The 13064-nt window shown below is 37.5% G+C and overlaps 1 protein-coding gene and 1 pseudogene across 1 annotated transcript in view; both read right to left on the minus strand.

Annotated features, from left to right (window-relative positions):
* F8 (coagulation factor VIII) overlaps positions 1 to 13064 on the minus strand; it is a 207744-nt gene that overhangs the window by 117210 nt on the left and 77470 nt on the right. Inside the window, exons 8-9 of the mRNA XM_054572236.1 lie at positions 12503 to 12767; positions 12036 to 12207 (exon numbers count right to left, since the gene is read on the minus strand). Coding sequence (XP_054428211.1) covers positions 12036 to 12207; positions 12503 to 12767 — 437 coding nt within the window. The remainder of the gene's footprint in view (positions 1 to 12035; positions 12208 to 12502; positions 12768 to 13064) is intronic.
* On the minus strand, positions 5103 to 5214 carry LOC129069588 (uncharacterized; annotated as a pseudogene).

A 13064-nucleotide genomic window follows, 5' to 3' on the forward strand; every position in this document is an offset into this window, starting at 1 on the left:
AAATGAACTCTCCTGAAAATCCGGTAGTTTCTCCCATTGCACCAACCCCCACTGTTTTCTACAGCCAGAAGACATGGGGATTTATCTTCTTGGCACTGGAACCGTGGGCTGTGCAGTCTGGCCTGGGGCTAGGATCGCTCACTCCCAAGGCATCCCTCCTGATTTTTATCTACCACACATGAATATGGGACTGCCTGCGCCGCTTCCGCTGCCTCTTCATGCTACATCATGTCTTTGTGCCTCTCTGCTTGTCTCTGCAACTGATCTGGATGAATGTAGTTTCTTTAAATCCTTGGTTGCCAGACTTCCATACAGCTCAATTTTCTGATGGTTCAGGCTGTTACTTGTTTTGGGAAATAGTTGTAATTCTCTGTGGCTGCACGAGGAGGCTAAGCATGTCTACCTATGTCTCCATCTTGACCAGAAGTCTCTATTTTTTTTTTGATGTTATAGTAAGTAAATTTGTTTTCTTAATTTCATTGGCAGTGTGTTCATTGATAAGAATATACAGAAATATGTATGGAAATAAAGCTTAATTTTTATTTTTTATTTTTTATTTTTTTTATTATTATTTTTTTAATTAATTTATTTACTTTTTAAATACATTTGTCTCTGCCTTCTCCCCACCTCTTTCCCTTGCCCCCTCCCACCTTCCCTCCCTCAGCTCTTCGCCTTTGGTTTTGTCCATGAGTCCTTGCTATATGTTCCTTGACTTTCCCCTTCCCTTCCCTTTCCCTGCCCGCCCTTCCCTCTTCTCTCTGTTGATTTCTTTTCCTTTCAGTGTTGCTGGTCATATTTGCCTTGCTTCTTTGCATTGTTGGTTAGGTTCCGCTTATAGGTGAGATCATATGGTATTTGTCTTTCGCCCCCTGGCTTATTTCGCTTAGCATGATGCTCTCCAGTTCCATCCATGCTGTCGCGAAGTTTAGTACTTCTTTTTTTCTTTCTGCTGCGTAGTATTCCATTGTGTATATGTACCATGATTTTTTGATCCAGTCATCTACTGATGGGCATTTAGGTTGCTTCCAACACTTGGCTATTGTAAATTGTGCTGCTATGAACATTGGGGTGCATAGGTTCTTTTGTATTGGCGTTTTGGTGTTCTCAGGGTATAGTCCCAGCAGGGGAATCGCTGGATCAAAAGGCAGTTCCATTTTCAGCTTTCTGAGGAAACTCCACACTGCTTTCCATAGTGGCTACACCAGTCTGCATTCCCACCAACAGTGGACTAGAGTTCCCTTTACTCCACAGCCTCGTCAGCACCTGTTGTTTGTGGATCTGTTTATGATGGCCATTCTGACCGGTGTGAGGTGGTACCTCATGGTGGTTTTGATCTGCATTTCTCTGATGGCTAGTGATGCAGAGCATCCTTTCAAATGCCTCTGGGCCCTCTGTATCTCCTCCTGAGAAAAGCATCTGCCCAGGTCCTTTGCCCATTTTTTGACTGGATCGTTTGTCTTCTTGGAGTAAAGTCGAGTGAGTTCTTTGTATATCTTGGAGATCAAACCTCTATCTGATGTATCATTAGCAAATATATTTTCCCAAACGGTTGGCTCCCTTTTCATTTTGCTGATGTTTTCTTTAGCCGTGCAGAAGCTTCTTATTTTGATGAGGTCCCACTTGTTTATTCTTTCCTTTATGTCCCTTGCTTTAGGAGACATATCAGTGAGAAAATTGCTGCGTGGGATATCTGAGAGTTTCCTGCCAATGTTCTCCTCTAGGACTTTGATGGTGTTGCAACTTATATTTCAGTCTTTTATCCATCTTGAGTTTATTTTTGTGTATGGTGTCAGCTGATGATCCAATTTCAATTTTTTGCATGTAGCCATCCAGCTCTCCCAACACCATTTGTTGAAGAGGCTGTTATTGCCCCATTTTATGCTTCTGCCCCCTTTGTCAAATATTAGATGTCCATAGAGACCTGGGCTTATTTCTGGGCTTTCTATTCTGTTCCACTGGTCTATGGGTCTGTTCTTGTGCCAGTACCAGATTGTTTTGAGTATAGTGGCTTTGTAGTAGAGTTTGATGTCCGGTATTGTGATCCCTCCTACTTTGTGTTTCTTTCTCAAAATTGCTGCGGCTATTCGAGGTCGTTTATGGTTCCATATAAATTTTTGAAATGTCTGTTCTATTTCTGTGAAATACGTCATTGGTATCTTAATAGGGATTGCGTTGAATCTATAAATTGCTTTTGGTAGTATGGACATTTTAAGGATATTAATTCTTCCAATCCATGTGCACGGTATATGCTTCCATTTATTTGTGTCTTCCTTAATTACTTTTTTCAATGTTGCATAGTTTTCTGCATACAGGTCTTTTGTGTCCTTGGTTAAATTTATCCCTAGGTACTTTATCTTTTTTTGTGCTATATCGAATGGTATATTTTTCCTGATTTCTTCTTCTTCTATTGCATTGCTGGTGTACAAAAACGCCTTTGATTTCTGAATGTTGACTTTGTATCCTGCTGTTTTGCCAAATTCACTTATTAGGTTGAGGAGTTTTTTGGTAGAGTCTACAGGGTTCTCTATGTACACTATCATGTCATCTGCAAACAATGATAGCTTTACTTCCTCCTTTCCTATTTGGATGCATTTTATCTCTTTCTCTTGTCTGACCGCTGTGGCTAGGACTTCCAATACGATGTTGAAAAGAAGCGGTGAGAGCGGACATCCTTGTCGTGTTCCCGATCTTAGTGGGGAAGCTTTCAGTTTTTGCCCGTTGAGTATGATATTGGCTGTAGGTTTTTCATATATGGCCTTTATTACGTTGAGGAATGCCCCATTGATTCCCATTTTGCTAAGTGTTTTGATCATAAATGGGTGCTGTACCTTGTCAAATGCTTTTTCTGCATCTATCGAGATGATCATGTGGTTTTTGTCTTTTCTTTGATTTATGTGGTCTATCACGTTTACTGATTTGCGTATATTGAACCATCCCTGCATCCCTGGGATGAATCCCACTTGATCGTGATGGATAATCTTTTGAATGTATTGCTGGATGCGGTTTGCCAATATTTTGTTGAGGATTTTAGCATCTATGTTCATCAGCGAAATTGGCCTGTAGTTTTCTTTCTTTGTAGGGTCTTTATCTGGTTTTGGGATCAGGGTGATGCTGGCCTCATAGAAGTAGTCTGGCAGTCTTCCCTCCTCTTGGATTTTTTGGAATAGTCTGAGAAGGACAGGGGTTAGCTCTTCCTTAAATGTTTTGTAAAATTCTCCTGGGAAACCGTCTGGCCCTGGGCTTTTGTGTGCTGGGAGTTTCTTGATGACTGCTTCAATTTCCACAACTGTTATCGGTCTGTTCAAGCTTTCTGTTTCTTCCTCCTTCAGTGTTGGAAGATTATACTTTTCTAAAAATTTGTCCATTTCATCAAGATTTTCAAATTTCTTGGCATATAATTGTTCATAATAGTTTCTGATAATCATTTGTATTTCTGTGGTATCAGTTGTTATTTCTCCTCTTTCATTTCTGATATTATTAATTTGGGTCCTCTCCCTTTTTTTCTTGATGAGTCTGCTTAAAGGTTTGTCCACTTTATGAATCTTTTCAAAGAACCAGCTTCTGGATTGGTTGATCCTCTGAATTGTTCTTTTCGTCTCTATGTCATTCAGTTCTGCTCTAATCTTGACTATTTCCTTCCTTCTACTTGCTCTGGGATTTATTTCTTGTTGTTTCTCCAGTTCTTCAAGTTGTAGTGTTAGATCTTTTATTTGAAATGTTTCTATCTTTTTAAGGTAAGCCTGTATTGCTATGAACTTCCCTCTCAGGACCGCCTTTGCTGTGTCCCATAGGTTTTGGACAGTTGTCTATTCATTTTCATTTGTTTCCAGAAATTTTTTGATTTCTTCTCTTATCTCATTATTGACCCATTCATTGTTTAATAGTGTACTGTTCAGTCTCCATGAGTTTCCAAGTTTTTGAAGTTTCTCTTTGAGGTTGATTTCGAGTTTCAAGGCCTTGTGGTTGGAGAAAAAGTTTGGTATTATTTCAATTTTCCTGAATTTACTGAGGCTTGCTTTGTGTCCTATCATGTGGTCTATCTTTGAAAAACTGCCATGAGCATTTGAAAAGAATGTGTATTTTTCTTCTTTGGGATGTAAGATTCTATATATGTCAGTTAAGTTTCTTTGATTGAGTGTTTCATTCAGCGCCACGATATGTTTATTAATGTTTTGTTTGGAAGATCTGTCCATTTTTGACAGTGGGGTGTTGAAATCCCCTACTATCAGTGTGTTGCTGTCTATATCTTTTTTGAAGTCATCCAACAATTTCCTTATAAACTTGGGGGCTCCTATATTGGGAGCATATAAGTTTAAAATGTTGATGTCTTCTTGATAGATTCTTCCTTTCAGTATGATAAAGTGCCCCTCTGGGTCTCTCTTTATGGCCTTTGTTTTGAAATCTACTTTGTCTGATACAAGTGTGGCAACCCCGGCCTTTTTCTCATGCCCATTTGCTTGGAATATTATTTTCCATCCCTTTACTTTCAATCTGTGTAGGTCTCTTGCTCTGAGGTGAGTCTCTTGTAGGCAGCATATGTGTGGGTCATGTTTTCTTATCCATTCAGCTACCCTGTGTCTTTTGATTGGGGCATTTAGTCCATTCACATTGAGAGATATTACTGATAGAACCTTCCTCATCTTTTCTCTTTGTACTTGTGTTCCTCTCTGTCTCATTCTTTTCCTTCATCTGCTTAAACCAGTCCCCTTAGCATATCTTGGAGTGCTGGTTTGGTAGAGATGTATTCTTTTAGCTTTCTTTTGTCTGGGAAACTCCGTATTTCTCCTTCTATTTTAATGGAGAGCCTAGCTGGGTAGAGCAGCCTTGGCTGTAGGCCCTTGCTTTTCATGGCTTGGAATATTTGTTGCCATTCCCTTCTGGCTTGGAGTGTTTCTGTTGAGAAGTCAGCTCCTAGGCGTATCGGGGCCCCCTTGTATGTTACTTTCTCCTTCTCCCTTTAAAGCTTAATTTTTAATATTGATTTTGTATATCACAATTTTGCTAAACTTTTTTATTAGTTCTAAAGCTTTTTAGTAGAGCTTTCTGCATATAAGATCATGTTATCTGCAAATAAAGACTATTATTTCTTCCTTTCAAATTCAAATGCCTCTAATTCCTTTTTTTTTCTGGCTCATTTCACTGGTTTCCAGTACAATATTAAACTGATAAGAACAGACACTACACTTGATCTTAGCCAAAAGGCCCAGAAGAGATCCAGTACAACATTATATAAAAGTGATAAGAGTGGACATCTTAGCTTGTTCCCAATCTCAAGGGGAAAATTTTCAGTTTCTCATTGTGTTATAAAATTTTCTTCGATATTCTTCATCAGTTAAAGACCTTGACTCCTGTTGTTAGTTCACTGAGAGTTTTTCTATCGTGAATGGGTATTGGGTTTTGTCAAGCCCCTTTATCCACCTATTACATGATCATGTGCGTCTTGTCTTTTATTGGAATTATTATGGTGTATTTCATTAATTTTCATAGGTTGAACCACCTTTGCATTCCTGGGATAAATCCCACTTGATCATGGTATATCATCTTTTTTTAAAAAAGAGATTTTATTTATTTATTTTTTCAAGAGAGATGAAGGGAGGGATAAAGGAGGGGAGAAAGAGAGGGAAAGAAATATTGATGTGCAAGAGATACATGGATCTATTGCCTCTCACATGCCCCCAACCAGTGATCTGAACTGCCACCCAAGCATGTGCCTTGATTGGGAAACAAACTGGCGACCTTTTGGTTTGCAGGCTGGCACTCAATCCACTGACCCACACCAGGCAGGGCTGATCATGGTATATAATGTTTTTAAAATGTTGCTAGATTTGGTTTACTAACGTGCTGTGGAGAATTTCTGTATTTATATTCACAAGGGGTATAAAATCCTAGTTTTCTTTAAAATTTTTTGAGGGTTTTTTTTGTGGCCTAATGTATGGTTTCATGTGCACTTGAAAAGAATGTGTATTCTACTGGAGTTGTGTGAACTTTCTGTAGATGGTTGTTAACTTAGTTGTGTTATAGGCCAAGTGAAATCAGCCATTTGCTGATAAATTATGATCTGAGTGATGGGTTCAAAGAAGTTTATTTTATTATTCTCTTTACTGCTGGCTATATTTGAAAATTTCTAGATAAAAAGTAAAGAATAACCCTCAAGTTCTTACATTAAAAGAAAAGCTCAACAGGATTCAGCAAGATGTCTAGAGCATAGCTTACATAAAGCAAAAAATGAGGTAGGTTTATATATCTTTATGTGAAATGAAATCCAAAATATATTGTTAAAATTTTAAAAATCAAGGTACAGAACAACTTCCATAGTGCTCCTGTTTTGTGTAAAATATATACACATACACTTGCATATGTATACACTACTTCTGGATGAGAATATAAAAATTGACTGCAATGATTGCTTGGTGGATAATTTGATTTTCATTGTATAATCTTTTTTGCCTTTTGAATTATTCTACTGGCTAATTCAAAAATAAGTAAATAAATTTATGAAGAAAAATGTACAATAGCTAGTTAAAATTTTAAAGAAGTACGAGGGAAGACTTGCCACACAAATATGAAGACATATTAAAAGTTGTTTTCATCATTAAAACAGTGTGATAACTTAGCAATTTAGTGCTTGATGAAGAAGGCATTTTTAAAAATTTATTTATTTATTTATTCAAATACATTTGTCTCCACCTACCCCTTACCACTTCCCCCTGTCCACCTCTCTCACCTTCCCCACTTTGGCTTTGTCCATTAGTCCTTGTTATGTGTTCCTTAACTTGACCCTTTCTTTCCTTTTCCTTGCCCACCCCTCCCTCCTTCCCTCTTGCCTCTGTTGGTTTCTTTTTTCTTTCAGTGTTGCTGATCTAATTTTCCTTGCATCTTTGTTCTGTTGGTTAGGTTCCACGTATAGGTGAGATCGTATGGTATTTGTCTTCCGCCCCTTGGCTTATTTCGCTTAGCATAATGCTCTCTAGTTCAATCCATGCTGTCGCAAAGTGTAGTACTTCTTTTTTCTTTCTGCTGCGTAGTATTCCATTGTGTAAATCTACCATAATTCTTTGATCTAATCATCTACTGATGGGCGTTTAGGTTGCTTCCGGCAGTTGGCTATTGTATATTGTGCTGCTATGAACATTGGGGTGCATAGGTTCTTTTGAATTGGTGTTTTGGGATTCTTAGGGTATAGTCCCAGCAGTAGAATCACTGGATCAAAAGGCAGTTCTATTTTTAGCTTTTTGAGGAAATTCCACACTGTTTTCCACAATGGCTGCACCAGTCTGCATTCACACCAACAGTGTACTAGGGTTCCCTTTTCTCCATAGCCTCTCCAGCACCTGTAGTTTGACTGATCTGTTTATGATGGCCATTCTGAACGGTGTGAGGTTGTATCTCATTATGGTTTTGATCTGCATTTCTCTGATGGCTACTGATGCCAAGCATCCTTTGAAATGTCTCTGGGCCCTCTGTATCTCTTCCTTGGAAAAGCGTCTGCCCAGGTCCTTTGCCCATTTTTAGATTGGATCATTTGTCTTCTTGGAGTGGAGTCGAGTGAATTCTTTATATATTTTGGAGATCAAACCTCTATCTGATGTATCATTAGCAAATATATTTTCCCATATGGTTGGTTGCCTCTTCATTTTGCTGATGTTTTCTTTAGCCATGCAGAAGCTTCTTATTTTGATGAGGTCCCACTTATTTATTCTCTCCTTTATGTCCCTTGTTTTAGGGGACATATCGGTGAAATATTGCTGTATGGGATATCTGAGAGTTTCCTGCCAATGTTCTCCTCTAGGACTTTTATGGTGTTGCGACTTATATTTCAGTCTTTTATCCATCTTGAGTTTATTTTTGCGTATGGTGTCAGCTGATGATCCAATTTCAATTTTTTGCATGTAGCCGTCCAGCTCTCCCAACACCATTTGTTGAAAAGGCTATTATTACTCCACCTTATGCTTCTGTCCCTTTGTCAAATATTAGTTGCTCATATAGACCTGGGCTTATTTATGGGCTTTCTATTCTGTTCCACTGGTCGATGGGTCTGTTCTTGTGCCAGTACCAGATTGTTTTGAGTATAGTGGCTTTGCAGTAGAGTTTGATGTCCGGTATTGTGATCTCTCCTACTTTGTTTTTCTTTCTCAAAATTTCTGCGGCTATTCGGGGTCATTTATGGTTCCATATAAATTTTTGAAATGTCTGTTCTATTTCTGTGAAATACGTCATTGTATTTTAATAGGGATTGCATTGAATCTATAAATTGTTTTGGGTAGTATGGACATTTTGATGATATTAATTCTTCCAATCCATGAACACAGTATATTCTTCCATTTATTTGTGTCTTTCTTAATTTCTTTCTTCAATGTTGTATAGTTTTCTGCGTACAGGTCTTTTACCCCTTTGGTTAAATTTATTCCTAGATATTTTATTTTTCTTCTTGGTATATCGAATGGTATTTTTTTTTCTGATTTCTTCTTCTTCTATTTCATTGTTGGTGTACAAAAATGCCTTTGATTTCTGAATATTGACTTTGTATCCTGCTGTTTAGCCAAATTCACTTACTAGGTTGAGTGGTTTTTTTGGTGGAGTCTACCGGGTTTTCTATGTACACTATCATGTCATCTAAAAACAATGATAGTTTTACTTCCTCCTTTCCAATTTTGATGTCTTTTATTTCCTTTTCTTATCTGACTGCTGTAGCTAGCACTTCCAATACTATGTTGAATAGAAGTGGTGAAAGCGGACATCCTTGTTGTGTTCCCGATCTTAGTGGGAACACTTTTAGTTTTTGCCCGTTGAGTATGATGTTGGCTGTAGGATTTTCATATATGGCCTTTATTGCATTGAGGTATGCCCAATTTATGCACATTTTGCTGAGTGTTTTGATCATAAATGGGTTCTGTACCTTATCGAATGTTTTCTGTATCTATCGAGATGATCATGTGGTTTTTGTCTTTCCTTTTGTTTATGTGATTCATTACGTTTATTGATTTGTGTATATTGAACCATCCCTTCATCCCTGGGATGAATCCCACTTGATCATGGTGGATAATCTTTAATGTGTTCTTGGATGCAGTTTGCCAATATTTTGTTGAGGATTTTAGCGTCTATGTTCATCAGCAATATTAGCCTGTAGTTTTCTTTCTTTGTAGGGTCTTTATCTGGTTTTGGGATTAGGGTGATGCTGGCCTCATAAAAAGAGTCTGGGAGTCTTCCCTCATCTTGGATTTTTTGAAATAGTCTGAGAAGGACAGGGGTTAGCTCTTCCTTCAATGTTTTGTAATATTCTCCTTTGAAACCATCTGGCCCTGGGCTTTTGTGTGCCAGGAGTTTCTTGATCACAGCTTCAATTTCCCCAGTTGTTATTGGTCTGTTTAAGCTTTCTGTTTCTTCTTCCTTCAGTGTTGAAAGATTATACTTTTCTAGAAATTTGTCCATTTCATTTAGGTTTTCAAATTTCTTGGCATATAATTGTTCATAGTAGTTTCTGACAATCCTTTGTATTTCTGTGGTATCAGTTGTTATTTCTCCTCTTTCATTTCTGATATTACTAATTTGGGTCCTCTCCCTTTTTTTCTTGATGAGTCTGCTTAAAGGCTTGTTGATTTTATTTATCTTTTCAAAGAATCAGCTTCTGGATTGCTTGATCCTTTGAATTGTTCTTTTCGTCTCTATGTCATTCAGTTCTGCTCTGATCTTGATTATTTCCTTCCTTCTACTTGCTCTGGGATTTATTTGTCATTGTTTCTCCAGTGCTTGAAGTTGTAGTGTTAGGTCTTTTATTTGAAATGTTTCTATCTTTTTTAGGTAAGCCGGTATTGCTATGAACTTCCCTCTCAGGACTGCCTTTGATGTGTCCCATAGGTTTTGGAGTGTTGTCTGTTCATTTTCATTTGTTTCCAGAAATCGTTTGATTGAAGAAGGCATTTTTAAATTAGCGAAGAAAGAACTGATTGGCTGTCATTTGGGGTATCCTTATTTGACATCATGCACTACACCCAAAAGTAACTTCTAGAGCAATTAAATAGTTTATTGTAAAAATAAAACTATAAAAGTAACAGAATAAAATATAGTAGACTATTACATAATCTGTTGGCGGTGGTGAATATATTCCTAGGCAGAAAATATAAGTGAAAAGATTGATAATAGATTGACTATATAAAGATCAAAAATCTTTGTAGGACAAAATATATCATAAAGAAGTTAAAGTACAATTGACAGACTAAGAAAAACTATTGAAAAATAAATAGTGTGTTAATATCTACACTGCATAAAACCTTTTACAAATATGTAAGCAAAGATGACCATTCTAATAGAAAAGTGGACAAAACTTAAAAGCAGAAAATTTACAGAGGGTTTCATATAAATAGGCAACAAAAATGAAACACTGCAATTTTACTACTAACCAAGGAAATGCAAATGAGGACAATATATAAATTTTTTGCTTATCAGATTGGAAAATTTTATGAAAATTTATAATATATATGTCGGCAATGATGTGGGGAAAGGGGCATTCATATAGTTTCAGTGAGGGTATAAATTGATACAGAATTATTGAAAGGTATTTTGACAATATCTAACAAAACTCCATGTTGGGAAAGGCAGTCTCATGTGCACAGTCTTTTGACCCTCACTTGGCTACATAAAAATGGGCCTTAGTCCCAGAACACTCGTTTATTAAGAAATAGAGTCCACATAACCTGTTCCAAGTTTATCACCTTGTGTGAGTATATCTTTTTCTGTTTCAGTCTCAATGAATTTTCCTTTGTTCTGCATAAGCATGTGCATCCATGGGCCTCAGGCATGCCCCCAGCTTTCAGCATTTTAGAATCAATGGGGTGGGAGGGAGAGGGAATGGTTGGGATCCTTCTGCTGCAGCATGAGAGGGGTGCACATAGTTAAACTGCCCTGTGTTGGCTCCCAGGGGAGACCCGCTAGCCATGGGGGCTCATGCACTCTATTGGAGCTAATCTTGCTCTAATATGTCTCTTCTGTATGTGAGTAAAAGCATTATTCCACTCAGCATTTGACTATGGTGTGTCTACCTTGGCTACTCTCATACACAAATGTAGTGGGCAGAGGTGTCTGGACTTCTTTTACTGGTACCTAGCCAGCACAGCAATGATATTTGCTATCCCCCATGTAGAGTACTCCTCTGGCATAGGTAACTAATGCGTGGTGCTCTGCTCAACACTCTATGAATAATAATCAGCGTCCTCTGTGACTTCCTTTTTATATTTTTAAACACTTTATTTATTTATTCTTACAGAGAAAGGAAGGGAGGGAGAGAAACATTAACATGTGAGAGAAATATCTATCGGTGGCCTCTCGCACACGCCCTGAGCAGGAACTAGCCCGCAACCCAGGTATGTGCCCTGAGAACTTTTATTTTGTGGGACATTGCTCAACCTTCTGAGCCACACCAGTCAGGGCCTTCATGGCATTCTTGAGCTATTGAATTGATGTAACCAACCATCTAGTTCCAAACTCATTGTGAAAAAATGAACCCCTCTTTTTAAAACCACTGTTCATTGAGTAATTTATTCTTTGCAGCATAAACATTCTTAGTACCTTATATCAAGGGTCAACAAACATTTTTTGGAAAAACCTGAATAGTATATGCTCTAGGCTTTGTGAGCCATATCTAGTCTTTGTCACATATTCTTCTTATTCTTTTCCTTGCAACTCTTTAAGAATGTAAAGTCCTTCTAAATTCATAGGCTGTCCAAAAACAGACAATGAGCCAAATTTGTTGATTCTATACTACCATATAATTGGTGGAAAAAGTTTTAGAAGGATATGTATCAAAGTCTAGGCAATGAATATTTCAAAGAAGTGTGGTAGGTTTAAAAGGTGTCATTAAATGTGTTGTATATACTCATATTTTTAAATAAATTTATAACCCACATTTGTTTATGTAACATTTATACTTTTTAAAAGATGATGTCCATTAGAGATAAGGCTAATTACAAACTTTTAAGAAACTCAAAACCTTCCAGACTTTTTCTTCTTACCCAACCTTATATCATTTTTTTTCAACTTACCAACAGTGTGTCTCCAACTTCTCCATAAAGTAAAGGTCCCAGGATTCCTGATTCGTACTGAATAGCTTCACGAGTTTTAAATGTTTCATCTGTGTATGCCATAAATCTGACTTTTTTGTACTTTCTGCCAATCCGTTGAGGACCATTATTCAAATATAGACTTTTATAACTTCTGTATGAGACACAAACAGATGAGAGGTTGGAATGGAGAATTCAAAGTAGATGACAGGTGGCTAAAAATCCAACCCTAAAACAGTGGATATGATTTAATCTAAGAAAAGAGTGGGAAAAATATAAGCATCATTGACGCTTAGCTATTTGAGTTTGAAAACATATTAATTCCCTTGACATTTGATTCTTTACCTGCACCTACCCTAAATGTGGTTTGAGAATATCTTGTTTTGAATAACTAGGAAGAACCTTTTGAGTATGGGTAAGAGAAAGTAGCAAGAGTCAAATGTACTTACTTGTTGTTGGAGGTGGGAACTGAGGGGGCATAGTCCCAGTCCTCCTCTTCAGCAGCAATATAGTGAACCCAAGTTTTAGGATGCTTCTTGGCAAATGAGCGGGTTTGGAATGGAGGAGAGTTGTCATCATCAAACCTGATAACATCCATGTCAGAGTCATAAAGATCATCATCATCATCATAATATTCCTCTTTTTTATTATTTTTCATCCGTACTTGGGGTTCCTCTGGGCAACTATCCACTTTGAGATAAGCTTCCATACCACCTGGAATCAGACAAACCAAACAATGTCAGATTCCTACAAAATTTTCTTGTCTTAACTTCTATGACATTATCTCTTATTAGGTCTTCAAGGCTCTCTCTTAAGTGTTCTCTTCCCCACACCAATACTCTTTCTTGCCACTCTTCCATGTAGATGACCTTCTCTGTATTTGGTAGTTGCTGTTTTCTTCCTGTGGTCTTTGCACTCACTATTTCCCTTCTGCTTGACTCTCCTTCAATACACATTTTATCCCCTTTTTAAGACTCACTCATTTGCTCTTTTAATACATGTGAATATTTC

Source organism: Pteronotus mesoamericanus, unplaced genomic scaffold (assembly GCF_021234165.1).
Source record: "Pteronotus mesoamericanus isolate MK-2021 breed Mesoamerican mustached bat unplaced genomic scaffold, CSHL_Meso_final contig_226, whole genome shotgun sequence".
Lineage (NCBI taxonomy): Eukaryota > Metazoa > Chordata > Mammalia > Chiroptera > Mormoopidae > Pteronotus > Pteronotus mesoamericanus.